Source organism: Mustela lutreola, chromosome 16, assembly GCF_030435805.1.
Source record: "Mustela lutreola isolate mMusLut2 chromosome 16, mMusLut2.pri, whole genome shotgun sequence".
In the NCBI taxonomy this organism is placed as follows: Eukaryota; Metazoa; Chordata; class Mammalia; order Carnivora; family Mustelidae; genus Mustela; species Mustela lutreola.
Window position 1 is genome coordinate 58,023,663 of NC_081305.1, and position 19,932 is coordinate 58,043,594.

The 19,932-nt window shown below is 50.9% G+C and overlaps 2 protein-coding genes across 3 annotated transcripts in view; one reads left to right on the forward strand and one right to left on the reverse strand.

Annotated features, from left to right (window-relative positions):
- Positions 1 to 361: 361 nt before the first annotated feature.
- On the reverse strand, positions 362 to 7,603 carry FOXA3 (forkhead box A3). The gene is made up of 2 exons (XM_059153259.1): positions 7,381 to 7,603; positions 362 to 2,115 (listed from the first exon to the last, which is right to left on the reverse strand). The coding sequence occupies exons 1-2, from the start codon at positions 7,447 to 7,449 to the stop codon at positions 1,129 to 1,131; spliced, it is 1,056 nt and encodes a 351-aa protein (XP_059009242.1). The 5' UTR covers positions 7,450 to 7,603; the 3' UTR covers positions 362 to 1,128.
- Positions 7,604 to 8,359: 756 nt separating this feature from the next.
- Positions 8,360 to 19,932, forward strand: part of SYMPK (symplekin scaffold protein) — a 37,020-nt gene continuing 25,447 nt past the window's right edge. The window contains exons 1-7 of one of the 2 annotated variants that reach the window (XM_059153252.1): positions 8,360 to 8,518; positions 12,847 to 12,970; positions 13,116 to 13,181; positions 14,478 to 14,531; positions 14,622 to 14,695; positions 17,177 to 17,303; positions 17,995 to 18,244. In XM_059153252.1, the coding sequence (XP_059009235.1) occupies positions 12,866 to 12,970; positions 13,116 to 13,181; positions 14,478 to 14,531; positions 14,622 to 14,695; positions 17,177 to 17,303; positions 17,995 to 18,244 (676 nt within the window). In that variant the 5' untranslated portion in view covers positions 8,360 to 8,518; positions 12,847 to 12,865. Of the gene's footprint in view, positions 8,519 to 12,846; positions 12,971 to 13,115; positions 13,182 to 14,466; positions 14,532 to 14,621; positions 14,696 to 17,176; positions 17,304 to 17,994; positions 18,245 to 19,932 lie in introns of those variants that run through there. The other variant, XM_059153253.1, reaches the window with a different exon arrangement.

Consider the following 19,932-nt stretch of genomic DNA (forward strand, 5'->3'; position numbering starts at 1 on the left):
AATTAACACCTTGTTTGTGCCTTCCCCTCCTCCCCAGCTTAACGAATCGAGCAGCCCCTGGGCTCCTTGGGCCTCAGAGTTAGAGGTGTGTGTCTGGGGAGTGGGGGTGGGGAGATGGCCTTGGTCATTGCAGAGCCACCTCCCCCTGCCCTGGCCCCGGAGCTGCGGGGGCTGCTATCTGTGAGCAAACTGTCCTTGGGGTCAGGGACAGCAAAGAGCCAAAGGTCAGGTCGATGCCTCCCCCAGCCCCTCCCCCAAAGGCAGCCAGCTCTTGGGGGCAGGCGGGAGAGGGGACAGGGACATGGCAATTCAGGTGTTTAAGCCCCATAGGGCCCGCCCTCCAAAGAAAAGAGACATTGAGTGAGAGGCAGAAACAGTGCCTTTAATGTCCAACACAGGCAGTATCCCGCTTCCCAGGCAAGAACCAGACTTCAGCAGAAATTCCCCATACCCTAGCCAGTCCTTTCTGGTTTCCCCTGGACCAGAGGGGGGAATGGGCTCTAGAAAAAAACAAGGAGTAGCCTCACCTCCATCCCTCACTCAACTCACACCAAAGAGACGTTGATGACAGTGGCCAACCCAGGGGCTATGGCAGCTGTCACGGTGCACAACGGTACACTGTTTATGTCAGCCAACCAAGATGGTGGCCATCGTAGCACCCAACGTGCCCAAAAAAAGATGTTATGCAGGATGATGGCCAACTGGCCCTCCAGTATGCCAAGAAGTCAACCAAAAAAGAAGTGATCACAGCATCCAACGGGCCAAAGAAGATGTCACTGGAATGGTATCACCATCCCATCCAAGAGGATGTCCATCACCATGTCCAAAGGGCCAACTGAGATGTCATCCCAGGTAGCAGCCATCAGAGCACCCAATGGATGGACTAATAACGTCAATCAACATGGCAGTCTTGGTAGAACCCAGTGGGCCCACCAAGATGTCAATGGCAGTTATCACAGTACCCAAAGGATGGATCCGATGCCCTCAGACACCGCAGCCACCACAGTAATAGACCAAACAAGATGGTAACTGACAGGGCGAGTCAAGTGTTACCAGGAGGATCAGGCCCCAAGTGCCCGAGGATGTGAGCTATAGCCATACCCCACCCACCACGCTGCCACACCCCCGCTAGGACGCGTTAAGCAGAGAGCGGGAATAGACACCCTGATAGTAGACCCCAGGCTCCCCACTCTCCACCCCATAGCCCCCAAACCCCATGTCCAGCTTAGGAGGTGCTGGCGTCTGTTCCGACATCAGGTTGTTGATGGAGAAAGGGTGATTGAAGTTGTAGGAGGCATCAAGCTTCAGTTCCCCGGGGAGCTCCAGGCCAGTGAAGTAGGGTGAGGAGGAAGGGGGGGAGCCACAGTCCAGAGCCCCCACATCTTCCCCGGCCTGGGCCTCTGGCTCAGGGGGTGGAGGCTGGGGCTGCGGGTGAGAGGTGACCGTAGCAGCAGGGGCAGCGGCCGAGGCAGCCGACCCTGCACTGTTCCTGGGGGTGGAGGTCCCGCCAGCTCCCTTCTTCACCTTCTCCTCCAGCTTGAAGCGCTTCTGGCGACGCAGGTAGCAGCCGTTCTCAAACATGTTCCCTGAGCTGGGGTGCAGGGCCCAGTAGGAGCCCTTGCCCGGCTTGTCTGGGGAGCGTGCCACCTTGACGAAGCAGTCGTTGAAAGACAGGGAGTGGCGGATGGAGTTCTGCCAGCGCTGCTGGTTCTCCCGGTAGTAGGGGAAGAGGTCCATGATCCACTGGTAGATCTCGCTCAGGGTCAGCATCTTGCCCGGTGCCTGCTGGATGGCCATGGTGATGAGTGAGATGTAGGAATATGGAGGTTTGGCGTGGGCCAGCGGCCGCCGGTAGCCTTTTGGCATCTCCTTCCCATGCACCAGCCCATGGCCCGGACCCCCGTACCCTGAGCCGCTGCCTCCGCTGCTGCCGCCGGCCCCCAGGCCCGGGAAGGTGGGCCCCAGGGGTGCTGCAGGCGCTGGGGGCGCCAGGGGTCCTGAGGGCAGCGGAGAGGCAGGGAGCCCCCCGGGGGGGTAGGGAGCACTCAAAGGATTCAGGCTCATGTAGGAGTTGAGGGGGGCCATCGTGGGCACTGGGGTAACTGGCGAGTAGACCTGCAAGGAGAGAAAAAGTGATGGGGGGAGGTCAGTGAGTCGCCACTCTGCTGATCAGCAAAAGGTCGCCAGTGTGTCCGCCACTGTGTGTCTGTCCGTCTGTCTTGCCCCTTCTACAAGTCCCCTCCCCCATCCTTACCTGTGTCTGCAGATGGCTATCTCTAAAAGTCTCTCTCTCTTCCCCATTCTAATGCACCTCATCTTCCATCCCCCAAGCTCTCTATACTGGAGTTCATGCTTTAGGTGGTTATCTAAGTAGGGGTCTGGGGCACACTGGGGAGTCTCCGAGACCCTTTGAGGGTGTCCAGGAGGTCAGAACTATTTGCCTGTAATGCTAGGAAATTACTAGCCTTTTTCACTATGTCTCAGGAGTTACAGTGGACTTCTCCAGAGGCCACCGGACACTGGACATTGCAACAGACCAAATGTAGAACCTGCCACAAGAATCCCGCTGTCTCCTATTGAACCAGACACTGAAGAGATTTGCCAAATGTGTAACAGTGTCACTCCTCTCACTAAACGTTTTGAAATATAGTTATTCTATTTTAGTTTTTATTTTTATTTATTTTTTTTAAAGATTTTTTATTTATTTGACAGACGGAAATCACAAGTAGGCAGAGAGGGAGAAGGAAACAGGCTCCCCGCTGAGTAGAGAGCCCGATGCAGGGCTCGATTCCAGGACCCTGGGATCATGACCTGAGCCGAAGGCAGAGGCTTTAACCCACTGAGCCACCCAAGGTGCCCCTTTTTATTTTTTTTTTGAATAGGCTCCATGCCCAATGTGGGGCTTGAACTCACGACCCTGAGATCAAGAGTTGCCTGCTCTATCGACTGAACCAGCCAGGGGCCCCTGGAAATATAGTTATTAATAAAAACATAGTATTTGGGGCGCCTGGGTGGCTCAGTGGGTTAAAGCTTCTGCCTTCGGCTCAGGTCATGATCTCAGGGTCCTGGGATTGAGCCCCGCATCAGGCTCTCTGCTGAGCGGGGAGCCTGCTTCCCCCTCCCCTGCCTACTTGTGATCTCTGTCAAATAAATAAATAAAATCTTAAAAAAAAAAAAAAAGAGAGATTCTGAAACCAAAAAAATAAAAAATTCCTCACTTATCTAACCATACCCTCTATGTGGTTCTGCTCTATCACCCTGTCAGGTTATAGAATTACACTGTTAGAGGCCAAAAATGTTTCAGGATGGGCGGGGGGGAGGGCACCTGGCTGGCTCAGTCAGAAGAACCCACGACTCTTGATCTCGGGGTCATGAGTTGGAGCCCCACGTTGGGTGTAAAGGTTACTTAAATAAATAAAACTTAAAGAAAAAATTTTTTTTAATGTTTCAGTATCAGAAATCACATGTTTCAGCTTCATCTACATCATCTCTTTCCCATATATCATTATATCTAAGGCATCGCTATTTGTAAGCTGTAATATTATTTTAAGTACCAGTAAGAATGATACCAGTAAGGGGGGCAAAAAAACCAGCCAGTCCTAGACACCATTGATTGTAAAACCCATGCCATTTTCAGAAATGTTCTGAAGAAAAACGTGCATCTTAGCTCACTGAAATACAGTAGACATGGCTAGGTCTCTCTAAGTAACCCTCTCTCTCTTTCATCCTTTCAACCAATATCTATATGGTCCCCCTACGTAGTGCCAAGCACTGCTCCGAGCACTTCACAGGAAAAGGTCTCCATTTCAACCTTTACAACTGCGCTGTGACGACACGCACTGTATAACTGAGCAAGCTGGGGCCCAGAGAGGTTGTCCAGGGTCACACAGTAAGAAAGGGGCAGAACTGGGATTCTGATTTATGCAGTCTGGCTCCAGACCAGGGCTCTGGATCACAAAACAAAAGCAAGACAGGAACAGCGATCCTCACAGACCTGACAGTCTAGCAGGAAATGAAGGAGAGAAAACACGGAGAATAGAAAGCATGATGGGTGGTGATTTCTCCCTCCCTGTGTTTACCCGTTCAGCCCACTGTCCACCATCCCCCTCCCTCAGTCCGACAATGGCTTCCCCCCTCCCTCCCCCTCCGTGTGCCCTGCTCCCTCCCCACGCGGGGGTGGGGGGGTACAGCTATCTTTCCAGCAGGAGCCACCTTTGCTGTGGGTCAGTGGGTTCTGTCTTGTCCCCTGTCACTGTAAGGATCTGCAGGTCCCAAGGTCATGAGAGAGAAGGGAATGGCCGGGGTCACTCCGAGACTCAGGGACAGGTGGCAACCAACTCTCCTCTGAGTGCAGGCAGAGAAACTCTCTCTCACGCACTTTTCTTTCATCTCCATCTCTGGTCTCTGAATCTCCCATCTGGTTCCACGTGTAACTGTCCACCTCCTTCCCCGTTTCAGTACCTCCCTGCTCCTCCTCTCTACTCCCAGTCTCCATCCAAGCTTCCTCTCCGCCATCCCTGTCTCTCCCCGTCTCTTTCTTGCCCCTCTGTCTTCCCCTCCTTCTCCTGTCTCTCTCTCCTCTTTCCCCAATCCCCCTCCCAGTCTTTCCCTCCTTGTGACTCTCCCCAACTCCATCTCTCTCCCCCCACCCTATCTCTCTCTGCCCCACTCCTGGGCCACGTCTCTTTCCCCCCAGCACACATCTGTCCCTCTGTCTCATTGCTTCAGCATCATCTTCCCAGAAGCCTCCCATTGAAACTGGAGTCACAGGTACCCCTTCTCCATGCATTGGTGTCCCCACCACCACCTTGGCTGATTCTGCCCCCTCCCCAGGATAAGGGAAGTGCGTCCTTAAGAGCTGAAGGAAGGCAATGGACTCAGAGAGCTCCTAAATCCCTCTGCGACCCCCACTCCAATTCTCCAACTCCATGAGGCTCCTCTGGATCACAAAGGAAGATTGACTGGGACCCCAGGACTCTCCTTTTCTGAGTCCCCACCCATCCGGAAGTCCTCCTTGAGGTCTGACCTCAAGCACTCCAGCTGCCCTAATCCACCCTTGGCTTTCCCACGCCCCAGGGCTGGGATGAACCCCCAGTGTCCGGGTGTGAGCCGGATCTCCCCTGCCAGGGCGGGGCTGAGATTGGGGGGAAGCCCTCAGGGGACCCGCACCCCCATCCCAGGAGGCTGGAATTTCTCTCTCTTCATTTCCTTATTGTCTCTGGGGGGAGGGTGTGACAGGGAGCATAGGAAGGCCATGTGAAGCCAGAAGCCTAGTTTCTAGTCCCAGTCCCAGTTCCAGTCCAGATCCTCCAGATCCTCCAGCAGCTCCCCCTTCCCCACGCACACACACTTGGAGTGGCTTCTGAGTTCCCATCTCTAAAAGGGGGGAGAACTTGGACCAGCTGATCTGTGAAAATTGGAGGTCAGTGGGGACACCCCAGGGTGCTAACTTTCCAATTTCCTTCCTGACAGGGAGCCTGACCAGGGGTGTCAATCACCCCAGCAGGAGGGTGCTGTGAGCAAGAAGCAGTTTGGGGACCCTCTTAGTTCTTAGTTGCTGAATGAGTGCAGATGTTTCTTTCCCTATTGTTCTGACCCTGGGGGAGGAGGTGGCTCAGTGCATGGGAAGGCTGGGGACACCGTATTTCCATTTCCGGCCCCCTATATGTTAACTCTTCCAAAATATGCCCCCAAATTCTAATCATCTCTAGACTGTCTCTCAATTTCTGACAGTTTCCACGCAAGTTCTTAAACTTCAGACTGTGCCCTCATAGCAACTCCTCCATTATAGACCAATACAACTTTCTTCTTAAAGATGTGCTCCCCCCAAACATAGATCTGTAGTTGGGTCTTCTTCAATCATGTCCCTAGACTCTGAACTCTCTCGGCTGGGGCAATCCCCACCCCCTCACCGGCCGGCACTACCTGCGAACGCTTCCACTTCCCACCCGTTCTCAGCCTTCCCCACTGTACAAGTGACACCTCCAACTCTCAGCACTCCCAGTCCCTTCCCTGGTCAGCCTGCCCCATCCCACGTGCACCTCACACCTCCACAGCCCCAAGACTGGCCCCTCCTGGGCACTCTGCCAAGCCCTGCAGTCCTGGGGAACCAGGAGTCCCAGCCCAAGCTTCAAACCCCAGACCCAGAATTCAGGCATGGTGGGGCTCCTTGTAAACCCCCAGATCTCAGAATCCTTGGAGATCTCACACATTCCAGTCCCTCTGCGACCTGAAACCCAAAGTCTCCTTCCAGGTTAAGAACCCAAATGTCCGGACCCCCATAACCCTCCTACTGGTACCCCTCCCTCTGCCATTTCACAATCTTGACTATAGAAAGAACAAGCTAAAGAGGAGCCCTTGTATTAGTGGGAACGGGAGTTAGAATTGGGGAAAGGCTTTCCCTCTGGGGAGGTACGGGAATTAAGATACACCCTGCCCCCTACTCCAAGGGCAGCCTTGTCAGAGATGGGACAAGTGAGGACATTAGCAATTACTGGAGATTACTGGAAGGCAGGGGTGTGAAATCTGAAACCCTCCAGCCTCTGAGTATCCCTGCTGAGGGTCTCTAAAAACAATTAAACCACTGAAGTTCAGTCAGGAGGGGTAAGGGTCCTGAATAGAGATGGGGGGCGGAGACTGATCCCTCTCCTGACAATGCCCTTGCTCACATCTGCTCTCAGGTTCCCAACTCTGACCCCATCTGGGCCCCCATCTCTCTGAGCCCCAGCTCTCACCCACCTGTGACTCCAGACTCCCAAACCATGTTTCATCTCTGAGCACCTCCACCCCTTAACTTTGAGCACTAATCCCTATTTCTGACTCTTAGATCATCACCCCGGAGATGCTTACCGCATGCACAATCCCAACACTGATTTCTACCCCAGAAGTCCCATCTTTAACTATATTCCACCCCTGAGCTCCCACCTCAGACTTTCCTTAATGGTGAACCTTTTCTCCCATCTCTTAGCTCTGGCCTCCACCCCCCCCCCCCGCCCCTCCCGCTTTGGAACCCCACCTCCTAATCCCCCAGCTCTGTCCCCTAACCTGGAACTCGGATTTCTATCTTTGTTTTTGTTTTGTTTTTCATTTTAATCCCTTGGATTTTGGGTCCCCAACACCCAGTCTTCACATTTAAACTATGAGCTGCCCCTTGCCTAAATTTTTCCGTTTGAGCCTTCGCTCCAACCAGCCTAAACCGTACTCCCACGCCTCGTCCCCCATTCCGAACTTCTACACCTGGTCTGCGTGTCTGTAGTTCCTCCGCTCCTCAACTGTTGTTGGGGCCCCCATTGGATTCCCACACTCCGTCCTTGCCCCGATTCATGCTCGCACCCTGATTCATGCCCCCCACTTCCCGCTCCGCCATCCCCGAGGACACACCTCGCCCGCCTCCGGGTAGTAGCTCCACTCGGCCAGGTCATGGGCCTCCATCTTCACCGAGCCCAGCATCCCCCGGGCCTGCGCCCCCTCCCGCCCCCGCTCCGGCCCGGGGGGAACCGAGCGCTTCAAATCTCTCAGCTGGCACCGCCCGAGTTGCGACCGGTGCCCGCCCGTCCGACCGCCCGGGGTCCCAGCCGTCCTGGGCGCCGCGGGAGGCGGCCACGCTTTATAGCTGGGACACCCCCCCCCCCCCCCGCCCTCGCACGCCCCGGGCTCCCCTCCCGCCTCCCCGAGGGCGGCGCGCTCGGACTGGGGCGCCCCCTGCGGGATTAAGCGGAGACAGACCTCAGGCGCCGGGAGCCGCAGCCCGGGGCCACGAGAGCTGGAGGTGGCTTAAGAGAGGGAGCGACGGGTGCGCAACACTGCCGAGGCTAAAAGCCCCAAGGGCAGAACTCTGGGGCTCTTCTACCCCATCGGGCTTCATCTTCTCGACAGAAGAGGGCGAATGGCCAGAGCCCAGCATGACCGCGGCGGAGGAGAAGGGCCTCAGAGCGCTGTGGACTCCGGAGGTCAGTATATGCTACCATAAGGACTGCAAGAGACCCTCGAACCCACGTTCCCATTGGACGGACTGGAAGACTGAAGCTTCCGACAGCTGGAAAGGCTCCAGACTGCGTAAACGGTCAGGACCTAAGGTGGACGGGATCGAGGACTCTGCTTAAACTCCACTGGGGCAACAGATCACCTCCAGGTCCTCGGAGCTTTGCCGCCCGGACTCTCCGCCCGCCCTAACACCAGCCGTCCAGGACCCAGAACTACCAAGAACTCCATTTCCCAGAAGCCTCTGACCTCCCTTTCCGTCCAATGCCTCCGCTAAGGGACTACATTTCCCTTAAGGCATGGCAATCAAAGGCCGGAAATAAAGGACGCCCCGGCGTCGTCTGGGGGAGGGTGGAAGACCTCTCGCGTTGCAGGTGGGTAGGGGCGGGGTCGGGCTGCAGTGTGGACTCCATTTCCCGGCGGCCCTGTGTGCGCGGCGCGTGCGCAGTGTCCCGGCGGCGAACGGAAGATGGCGACGGCGGCGTCTGTGAGGAGGCGCTGCTGAGGGGGCGCGAGGGGGACGGAGGCCGGCGCCGCGGTGAGCGGGGGGCGGAGTGGGGGCCCGGGAACGAAGGGAGGAGGGACCCTGAGGCGGCAGGAGCGCTGGCCGGCGGGTTGGGGCGCTGCGAGGAAAGAGGAGCAGTGACGTTCGGGACCCCGGTTTCTTCCCCAGCTCAGGACCCACCCGTGGCTCTCCAGTGCCCTCAGGGCAAAGTTCCAACGTGGCCCCTAAGGCGCGTCCGCCCCTCCGGCCCCGGCTCGGCCTCTCTGCTCGTTCCCCACTTCGCACAGCTGCACTGGCCTTCCGGTTCCTCAAACTCGCCATGCGCCTTCCCGCCTCAGGATTTTTGCACATGCTTTCCCCTTTGCCCGCAACATCCTTTTACCCATTCTGCCTGGCTAACTCCCATTCATCTTTCGGGTCTGTGCATCAACGTCACTTCCTCTGCGAAGGCCTGCTTTCCCGCCTTCCATCCCGAAACCCGCCTGTTAAACCCTCTCATAGGTCCCTGTTCCTTTCCTTCATGTCACATGTGGTCTGATTTATCATTGGACCTTTATTTGTGGGGTTTTTCGATTAGATGCTTGGCCGTGAGGTCCACGGAGACAGGGACTTAAGAGAATGTGTTCCCAGCACAGCGCTGGTCGCACTGAAGATGCCCGGTTAATGTTCGTTGCATGAATGAAAGATACTCCTGGGGTTACTTCCTGTATGAGGGGAGTCGTCATACTCCCAGATGGGAGTGGGGCAGTGGGACTCAAGGAATACACCAGGAGGGAAGGGGAAACAGTGATGGTCGGTAATCGCAAAAAAGACTGCAAGCACCCCCAGATGTTCTTCAATAGGGAGGTTGGCAGAAAAAAAGCTGGTAATACCTACATAATAAAATACTATGCAACTATGAAAGGGGGGTTGGGGGAAGGGAATGAAGAAAATGTCTCTACGTTGATATAGAGTGGGCTCCAGAAAATATTAAGTGAAAACAAATAAAAGAGAAGGTGGTGCTAATTATGTGCTCCCTTTTTACTAATCATATGCTTCCCTTTTTAGGAAAGAAAGGAAATGTGCATATACTTTTTTTTTTTTTTAAGGATAAACCATAAAGTAGAAGAGGGTTTATTTTTTTAACACAGGGTTAAAAAAATAAAAAAAGGTAGATTTCAATCTGTTATTGTCATGGAAAGAGTGGAAAGGTTGGAAAAGTTCATCATGAAAAGGTTCATTATGTTCTGATAAGGGACTGCAGTGTGCTGGTTGTCAGGTGATTGTGCCCCTCGGCTTGCTTGAACAGACCTGTCCTGGAGAAGGAGTGCCTTTCAGAGAGGCAGGACTGCCTAGTGGTGAGGAGGATAGACTCTGCAGTCATACTGCTGGGTCTGTGTCTCAGAAGCTGTGAGCCTTTGGTCCAGTGACTTTACCTCCCTTACCTTCAAATTTCCTCATTTGTAAAAGGAGATTAAAAATAGTAACTGCCTCCAAGAGTTGGTGTTGGGAGCTTTAAATAAGCTAACATGTGTGTTAGAATTGTGCCTAGCACATAAATATTAGCTATAATTTTTCAAGCGTTTTAGAGCCAAAGGGCGGGGATAGTAAGTACAGTGATTGGGGAAGCCCTTTAGCATTCATTCTGATACTTACTGAGCACTTAATCGGTGCCAGGTGCTGTTCCATGCTGTAAGTCTAGAAAGTGAACAGACACACGCAAATCCTGGCCTTCACAGAGCTTATAAATTTGTAGTATGCTGATGGTAATAAATGCTGTGCAGAAAAATAGAGTAGCACAGATGGAGAGGGAGAAGGAATTGACGTTTGAAATAGGGTACTGGAAAAAAGAAAAAGAAAGAAATAGGGTAGTGAGGGAAAAGCTGGAACGCAGAGACCTGAGAGGAAAGTGAGGGCAGAGGTAGAAGGGGCCACTCATATAAGGTCTCCTAGGCCTTGGTGAGGATGAAGGCTTTGATGCTAAACAAGATGTGACTGTGACAGGTGGCAGGGAGTCTAGGAAGGAGGCTGCTGGATACTCGTTCATTCAGCAGACATCTGGTGAATAACTACTGTATTGCAATATATTACATTCCTTTATTTTTATTTATTTTTAAAAAAGATTTTATTTACTTATTTGACAGACAGAGATCACAAGTAGCCAGAGAGGCAGACAGAGAGAAGGGGGAAGCAGGCTCCCTGCTGAGCAGAGAGCCCGATGTGGGGCTCAATCCCAGGACCCTGGGATCATGAACTGAGCTGAAGGCAGAGACTTTAACCTACTGAGCCACACAGGTGCCCCTTACGTTCCTTTTAAAAGGTGCATCTTTGGGTGCCTGGGTGGCTCAGTCGGTTAAGCCACTGCCTTCGGCTCAGGTCATGATCTCAGGGTCCTGGGAACGAGTTCCACATCAGGCTCTCTGCTCAGCAGGGAGCCTGCTTCCTCCTCTCTCTCTCTCTCTGCCTGCCTCTCTGCCTACTTGTAATCTCTGTCTGTCAAATAAAATCTTTAAAAAAAAAAAAGGTGCATCTTTCTCAGCCTCCTCAAATTGTTAATGGTTTATGCAACATCCTTCAGATCTTTTCAGGGGCACATAAAAATAGTAGCTGTACTTATCTTGTGTTTATTTTGCATACTAACTCATCTACTCCTCAGAAAAGTCCTGGGAGGTAAACATTGTTGCCGTCCCTGTTTTTTGGTTTTGTTTTGAGATTTTATTTATTTATTTGAGAGAGAGAGAGCGAGCACGAGAGGAGGGAGGGTCAGAGGGAGAAGCACGCTCCGCACTGAGCAGGGAGCCCAGTGTGGGGCTTCATCGTGGGATCCTGAGATCATGACCTGAGCTGAAGGCAGAGACCCACCAGATTTATTTTACTGTTTTCCCTCTTCTTCTGGTTTTTATCTTTTCATTTTTAAATATGTATGTAGATATAGATATACATGTGTGTCTATATCTATATGTATCTCTCTCTCTTTTTTTTTTAAGATTTTATTTATTTATTTGACAGAGATCACAAGTAGGCAGAGAGGCAGGCAGAGAGAGAGGAAGGGAAGCAGGCTCCCTGCTGAGCAGAGAGCCCGATGCAGGGCTCGATCCTAGGATCCTGGGATCATGACCTGAAGTGAAGACAGAGGCTTTAACCCACTGAGCCACCCAGGTGCCCCTATATGTATTTCTCTTTTGTAAAAAGGGAGGATGCAGCAAACATTGACTCCCACTTTGCATGTTTTCAGTTAGTATATGTTGGACTCTATGGTTAATCAATATATAGAGATTTTCCTTTTATTCATCCCTCATTTTTTTTTTAAGATTTTATTTATTTGAGAGAGAAACAGAGATAGCGAGAGAGAGCATGAATGGGGAGGAGAGAGAGAAGCAAGCTCCCACTGATCAGGGAATCAGACGTGGGACTCTCCTGGGATCACAACCTGAGCTGAAGGCAGATGCTTAACTGACTGAGCCTCCCAGGCGCCCCCATCCCTCGTTTCTTTTTACAGTTGCATAGTATTTTGTTATGTGGATTTATCTTGGTTTTTTCAGTCAGTCTCCCTGTTTGAGAACACTTGGGTTGCTAATAGTCTTTTGCTGTAATTGATCCTTATTTTTTTTTTTTAAGATTTTATTTATTTATTTGACAGAGAGATCACAAATAGGCAGAGAGACAGACAGAGAGAGAAATGAGGAGAAGCAGGCTCCCTGCTGAGCAGAGAGCCCCATGCAGGACTCGATCCCAGGCCCCTGGGATCATGACCTGAGCCGAAGGTAGAAGCTTAACCCACTGAGCCACCCAGGCACCCCAATAATTGATCCTTATTAAATAGTTCTGCCAAGCGTGACTCTGGGACAGATGCCCAAAAGTTCCCCTTCCCCCACTCCCCTTTTAAAAAAAAAAACAACTCCATAATACTCCAGAAAATGACTGAAACCTAATTTATTTTAACTAGGCCTTTTTGGATGTGTTGAATACTTACCTGGTAGGACTCTGTGACTGGTATTCCTCAGAGCTCCCTTGCAGAAAGCTTGCTGTCATGTCTGGTCCCAAGTACAGCCCCGATGGCATGACGAGGCCCTGAAACCAGCAAGGAGGTTGCTGTGTGTTCATTTGTTCAGTCATTAAGCAGCCTGCTATAGGCAAAGTCCTGGAGGTGAGGCCTGGCACTCCACAAGGGACTTCCTCCAACCTGGGAGACCTCTGTCTCCCAAATCATAACCCCTATGTATACACACAGTCTGAGACAGCCTTGATGGGAGACGGAGTTCAGAAGACCCAACAGGGACAGGACAGAATGGAAAGGAGGGTTGCTTCCTTTGTGGACAGTTGGGTGAAGGTCCACCCTATCCACAGGGTCCCAGAGCTTGATCAATCCTCTTTTTCTCCAGGAAGTACCGGACAGCAGCCATGGCAGGCAGCAGTGGCGACAGTGTCACTAGGCGGAGTGTGGCATCACAGTTCTTCACACAAGAGGAGGGGCCAGGCATCGATGGCATGACCACCTCAGAGAGAGTGAGCATGGAGGGAAGGGCTTAGAATGGGGAGGCACAGCCCCTGTCTTTAGGGCAGTCCACCCCCAGGTGCGGAGCCCAGGGAGTACCAAAGGGGCCGGGCTGGTAAAGCTAGCACCATCCCCTGCCTCTCCTCCTCCTTCCAGGTGGTGGATCTCCTGAACCAGGCAGCACTAATCACCAATGATTCAAAGATCACAGTACTCAAGCAGGTGAGGGGCTGGGGTGATGCCGGGCTAAGCAGCACAAGGGGAGGGGCTGGGAACGTGAAAAAGAAGATACTGGTCTGACACCAGTGTCCCCATTTAGGCATTTAGGATATGCTTGCTGTGGTGCCCAGTGCTGTACAGGCATGCTCTAATTCTCACAAAAGCTCTGGGTAATTTGGTCCCCAGTTTCTACAGAAAGAAGCGGAGGGAGTTTCAGAACTTAAAATAATGAGCCTCAGGTCAGTCTGCTAGGAGCTGGCTGAACTGGGACTTGGCATGCTGGATTCCAGATCCAAATCCTCCGCTCTTCATCCTTGTATTTCCTCTCTGCCAGGTTCCTGTTTAGCGGGGAAGACGTATAGGCCACCAGACAGTGGAAACAGAGTGGGCAAGGCAGGGTGGGTTGGAGGAACCCAGCTTGCTGAGGAGCCTTGAGGGGCCTGCTGACCCGGCCTGTGGGTGGGAAGTCTGGGAGGGCTTTCCAGAAGAGGGCACCTGGGAGCGGAGACCTGGAGGATGAGGAGAGAAACAGGTTAAGTGAGAGAGGGAGGGTGTCTCGAGTGAAGTGGAGGGCACAATAGATTACACAAAGGCAAAAGAAGACAGGAAGAATTGGAGGGGAGGGGCCGGGTGTAGTTAAGACTGGGAGGCAGGTAAATAAAGTTCAGGGTTGGAGGGGGTCAGGTTGTGTGGGTGAGAACCTTAGTTCTGCTGCTTGCTCCGTGTGTACAGTGTGTAGCCTTGGATGGCTGACTCAGCCTCTTAGCAGTGCGAGTCAGACCACTGCTGGCACTGGGCTTCTGTGAAAATGTCTGTGGGAAGGGCTTATTCCAAAGAACCTGACAAGTCCAAGGACATCAGGAAATAGGTTCTCACTGTCATGAAATGCCTGATGAATTGTGGCAGTGTGATTGGGGAGTAGAAACAGAAGGAGAGTGGAGAGAGTTGATGGATGAGCCTCCAGAAGGAATTCCGGCAGCATTCCCCTCTTCCTTAGCCTCCATCATGTGCCTTGTGCTTCCTACTGACCAGGACCTTATGCCTCCTTATAGGATCTTCTTATTAAAGCTTCACAAGAGCCCTATGAGTTGGTGTTTAAGATCCTCCTTTTGTAGAAGAGCAAACAAATTTGGGGGAATCCACTTGCCCAGGCCATGGTTGGGAGTGGCAGAGCCAGGATTGAACTGAGTTTATCTGCTGCCTGTCTCCACGCTGTTTCTCTTATACGCTCCTGTCTGAACTGATTGGAGCCTGCTTTTATATGTATGGCCCTCCTCCTCATCCCCAGTGTCCTTCTAGGTCCAAGAACTGATCATCAACAAAGATCCTACACTACTAGACAACTTCCTGGATGTGAGTGACCCGTGGGAGAGAAAGGGTGTGGGTATAGGGTTAAGGGGATGGATCCTGGTACGGCCCTGACCACCTTCTTGATGTTGGCAGGAGATCATCGCTTTCCAAGCGGACAAGTCGATCGAAGTGCGCAAATTTGTCATTGGCTTCATCGAGGAGGCATGGTACGGGGTGGCGCAGGGAGCCCCTGGGAGCACCCCGGTGGAGATAGCCTCTTCCGCTCCCCGCCTGGCCCTTCTCTCTGGTTCTCGGGCCCATTTTTCCCTGCCATACACACTGATTCCTCAGCAAATACTTAATAAGGTCAGAGTTGTGGAGTCATTCATGATGGCTCTACTTCTCCTACACTTCACGTCTACATCATCAGTAAGGACTCTCAGCTCTGCCTTCAAAATCTGAATAGCATCTGGGCATTTTTCAACCACTTCTTTGGCTATTAGGCTGCTCCAAGTCACCATTACCTCCCACCTAGGTGGCTCCAGTGGCCTTCTGTCTGGTTCTCCTGCTTTCCCTCCCTCTCTTCTGTTTAATTGAAGTAAATTCACATACTATAAAATTAACTATTTTTAGGTAAAAAATTCACTGACATTTAGCACATTCACCCATCTAGTTCCAACACATTTTTAACCTCCCCAAAGGAAGTACCAGACCCGTGCCCTGCTTCCTCTCACACAGTAGCCAGAGTGATCCTGCTAAAACGTAAACCAGCTCTCGGTGCTCACCTGCTCTCAGAACTCCACTGGCCCACTGGCTCACTTAGATAGAAACCCAGACTCCTCCCCTTTATCCCATCTTCCCTGGTGCCTTCCCTGATCTTTATTGACACCCTCCAGCCTCCCTATTCTCAAAACCTACTATTCTTTCAGCTTGCTGTGCCTGCAAGGGATTCTCATCCCCAGGGAGCCCCCCACCCCTCGCTCCTTTACTTCTCTCTGGTCTTCCTCAGCTGGCCTCTCCTGGCCCTGCTAGTGCAGCCCCCCACCACTGGCACCCCCTCTGCACTGTCTCTCTTCCCCTCAAAAATGTCAGCTCCACGAGGGCAGGCCTTCTCTGTATGGTGGACTGCTGTATCCCCATGTCCAGGACAGTGTTGGCACAGAGGAAGCACTGAATACGTATTTGTTGAACAAGAATAACTGGAGGAGTGACCATGTGGGAAGCTTACTCTGCCATGTGCTCTGCTCTGTTAAGTCCCCTCCTCTCTCTTCACCTGTAACCTTCACAGCGGCCTTGGGAATGGAGGCTTTGTTATCTGCCTTTTAAGGAAAGGGAAACTGAGGCTCAGAATGATGAAGTGATTTGTTCAGGCTGAGTCATTTGTTCATTCAGCAATTATTGGATGCTTTGTGACTCAGAGGAAATGAAATAGCCCCTAATTAGTGACTGTTTTCTCTTTGTCGGGCATTGTACTAAATGCTTTACCTAATTTGTTATGTACTTCGATCTTCAAAAATAACACCATGGATTAGTTTTGTGGCCCATTTATAGGAAGACAAAACTGTGACTCAGAGAGGTGAAGTGAGTTTCTTAAGGCCACACGGCCAGTATGTGGCAGGGCTGCAGATTTAACCCATATCTGTAACGCCGTTGCCCAAATTCATAATCTTCACTTTTACTGGGAGAATTTGTGGTAAATTTCAATATGCATTCAACAGGTATGTGCCAGGCATTTGTGTCTTGGCTATAGGAATTGAGCAGTGACTAAATACAGATACTGCTTCTGATTTCACATAGCTGGCAGTTGAGTTTCATTTTTTCTTTAAGATTTATTTATTAGAGCACGCATGCACGTGAGCTGGGTTGGGGGGCAGGGGAGAGAGAGAGAATCTCAAACAGACTTCTTCCTGAGCACAGAGCCTGAGTCGGGGCTCAATCCCGTGACCCAAAGATCGTGATCTGAGCCGAAATCAAGAGTTGGCCGCTTAACGAACTGAGCCATCCAGGTGCCCCGAGTTCCGTATTTTTTGGCTGATTAGCTTAATATTTAACTTCAGATTATAGAATGTTGTAAAAATTATATTCATGATCTGAGGTCTAGGTGTGGCCTTCTTGAATTTTTTTAATTCATCAAACACATATTTCATTCTTCAACAAAAAAACAAGACTCTGCTTGTATGACCAGAAAGGGTCCCCCGCTTTCAGAGCCCTCAGACTGAGGTAAACAAATGAGTGAACAAAACTGGGGATTTCATAAAACAAAGTGCCGGAAAATAATAAAGAGTTTTTGTTTCTGAATGCTTTTTATACCGTACTAAGTACTTTACAAGTATTGCTGTGTTCACAACAAGCTATGAGGGAAGTACTATCCTAAATGAGACAGTTGGCTTGTCCAGATTCCCACAGTTGTCTGGCTGTGCTGCCCCTGGGAACAGCTCAGCTCTTCCCCTGGGAACAGCTGGGTGAAAGAGTGAAAGAGTGGGCATTGCAGGGCTAACCCAGAGAGAGGGTTCGTGGGTGGCTATATCCAAAGGTGCCAAGCAATGTTCTTGGTTTCCGGACATGTTGCAGTCCCTGACTTTGCCACCCTCAGTCTCCTGGCAACAACTGACCTTGATTTCCCTTTCCTCATGGACCCCAGGCTTCCCTCACATACCCCAAGACCACACCCTGACCATGACCTTGACCTTTTTTCTTTATCCCCCCAGCAAACGAGACATTGAGTTACTGCTGAAACTGATTGCGAACCTCAACATGCTCTTGAGGGACGAGAATGTGAATGTGGTGAAGAAGGCCATCCTCACCATGACCCAGCTCTACAAGGTGGCCCTGCAGGTAGGTGCTCCCTCCCACCCGGGGTCATCCTGATCTCACAGGTCTCATTTACAGCTTCTTTGGGACACAGGGGCAGGTCATTTAAACCAGGGACAGATAGACTCTTTATGGGCAAGACATGCTATTGATCTTCAGGAACAGGCGACGAGGGTTCTAATTTCCTAACAGGGAGTCGCCATCCATCCATCCATCCAAACACTCAGGTGCTGCACAAACATTCCCTGAGTACTTTCTCTGTGACTCAGATGGGTTGGGTCCTGCCTTTAATGTGCTCATGGCCCAGTGAGGGAGATAGATGCTTATCAAAGAATCACAAAAATTTTCATTTGGCACCAAGGTCAGTGCTATAAGGAAAAGCATGCACTGGTGAGGTGTTCATTAGCATTAATGAAATAAATGAATCCATTTACTCTTGGCCACCATGTTGTGCGGGCAGCATTTTTACTCCTTTGTCTTAAGATTTGAGCCTTTTCACTCTGGGTTGTCGCTGTCTGTGAACCTCATGAAGGCAGAACCTGACCTGGGTCTTATCTCCAGTATCATCTCGCACGGGGCCTGGGGCAGAACTGTAGCTCAGTACATTTCCCAAATGAATTTATTCATCATCTTCATGGGTCTCTGGGTAGTGATGGAGTTGGCAATCGATGTCTTGTCCCTTTCTCTGTCTCCATTCCTCCCTGGCCCCTCACAGTGGATGGTAAAGTCACGAGTCATCAGTGAGCTCCAAGAGGCCTGCTGGGACATGGTGTCTGCCATGGCTGCGGACATCATTCTGCTGCTGGATTCTGACAATGACGGCATCCGCACCCACGCCATCAAGTTTGTGGAGGGTCTCATTGTCACCTTGTCACCCCGCATGGCTGACTCGGAGGTGCCCCGACGCCAGGAGCATGACATCAGCTTAGACCGCATCCCTCGTGACCACCCATATATCCAGTACAGTGAGTATCCATCAGCTTGTCCCATCTGTCAGTCACAAACTACACAGACTCCCTTCCTCCCTCTTTTTTTCTCAGTTTTTCATTTCTGGAGACAGTGTAAGACGTTGATTAAGAGGGGCACCTGGGTGGCTCAGTCGATTGAGCATCTGGCTCTTGGTTTTGGCTCAGGTCATGATCTTAGGGTCAGGGATCGAGCCGATCGGGTTTTGTGCTGAGCAGAATCAGCTTGAGAGTCTTTCCTCTCCTCCCTCTCTACTCCTCTACTCCTGCCCTAGATGTGTACGTGCCCACACACACACTTTTTTTTTTAATCAAATAAATAAAATCTCTTTAAAAAAAAAAGACATTGGTTAAGAACTTTAATGACAGGATCCAATCCCAGCTTCACCACTTAAAATGTGAACTTGGGCAAATTACTTCTCTCTGAGCTTCATTTCTTTTTTTGTAAAGTGGAGCTGTAGTAGTACCCCTTTCATGGCTTTGTCGAGAGGTTCCATGAGGATATGAGCACTCAGTAAATGGTAGCTAGTTTTAAGTGGGTTTTTTTGGTTTTTTTTTTAAGATTTATTTCTCTATTTGAGAGAGAGAGCATGAGTGGGAGGAGGGGCAGAGGGAGAGAATCTTCAACTCCTCACTGAGCAGAGCCCACAGCGGGACTCAGTCTCATGACCCATGAGATCAAGACCCCAGCCAAAACCAAGAGTTGGACACTTAAGAACTGAGCCACCAGGCACCTGGGTGGCTCAGTGGGTTAAGCCTCTGCCTTCAGCTCAGGTCATGAACTCAGGGTCCTGGGATCGAATCCCACATCAGGGATTCTGCCCGACAGGGAGCCTGCTTCCTCCTCTCTCTCTCTCTCTCTCTCTCTGCTTGCCTCTCTGCCTACTTGTGGTCTCTCTCTGTCAAATAAATAAATGAAATCTTTAAAAAAAAAAAAAACCTGAGCTACCCAGGTGCCCCCCCCCTTTAAAATATTTATTTATTTATTTATTTATTTATTTAGAGCATGTGCAAGTAGGGGTGCACAGAGAGAAGAGGGAGAAAGAGAATCTTAGGCAGGCTCCACATCCAGCGTGGAGCCTAGGGCAGGGCTCAGTCTCACGACCCCGAGATCATGACCCAAGCCAAAATCAGGAGTCACCCAGACACCCCTTAACTGTTTTCTCAATTGCAAATTATAAGTATGGTTCATGTACACTAGTGAGGTATCAAGCAAAACACAACAGAGGGGTATAAAGAGAAAATACCACTCCCCAGTTCTGCTTCCCAGAGATAAATATTACTAAGAGTATGTTTCTTTCCAGACCTTTCTTCCTCAGAAATGGACATTTTATATATATATATAACCCCATTTTATATATATATATGACCCCAGGATCATGATCTGAGCTGAAGGCAGATGCTTAAATGACTGAGCCACCCAGACACCCCCTCCAGTGTATTTTTTCATAGAAAGTGTCAAGGAAGATATCCACCAAAGTTATTAAAGGTTAACTTTGGGGGACCAGATCACAGAGAGTGGTAGTACAAAGGACTGAGTGCTTTGTCTGTGTGTACATACACATTTTTACATAGTTAAAGTTTTATCTCAATGTCGCACACATCATCAGATTCCTATAGTTGGATATTTAAAATCATTTCTAGTCGTTCACTGCTGGAATCTCATGCTCTGAGCATCATCTCTAATT

Excerpts from the sequence above, each read along its gene's own strand:
- FOXA3 (XM_059153259.1), bottom strand. The coding sequence starts at position 7,449 with ATGCTGGGCTCGGTGAAGATGGAGGCCCATGACCTGGCCGAGTGGAGC. Across the intron at positions 2,116-7,380 it reads ACTACCCGGAGGCGGGCGAG|GTCTACTCGCCAGTTACCCC; the intron begins GTGTGTCCTCGG and ends CTCTCCTTGCAG.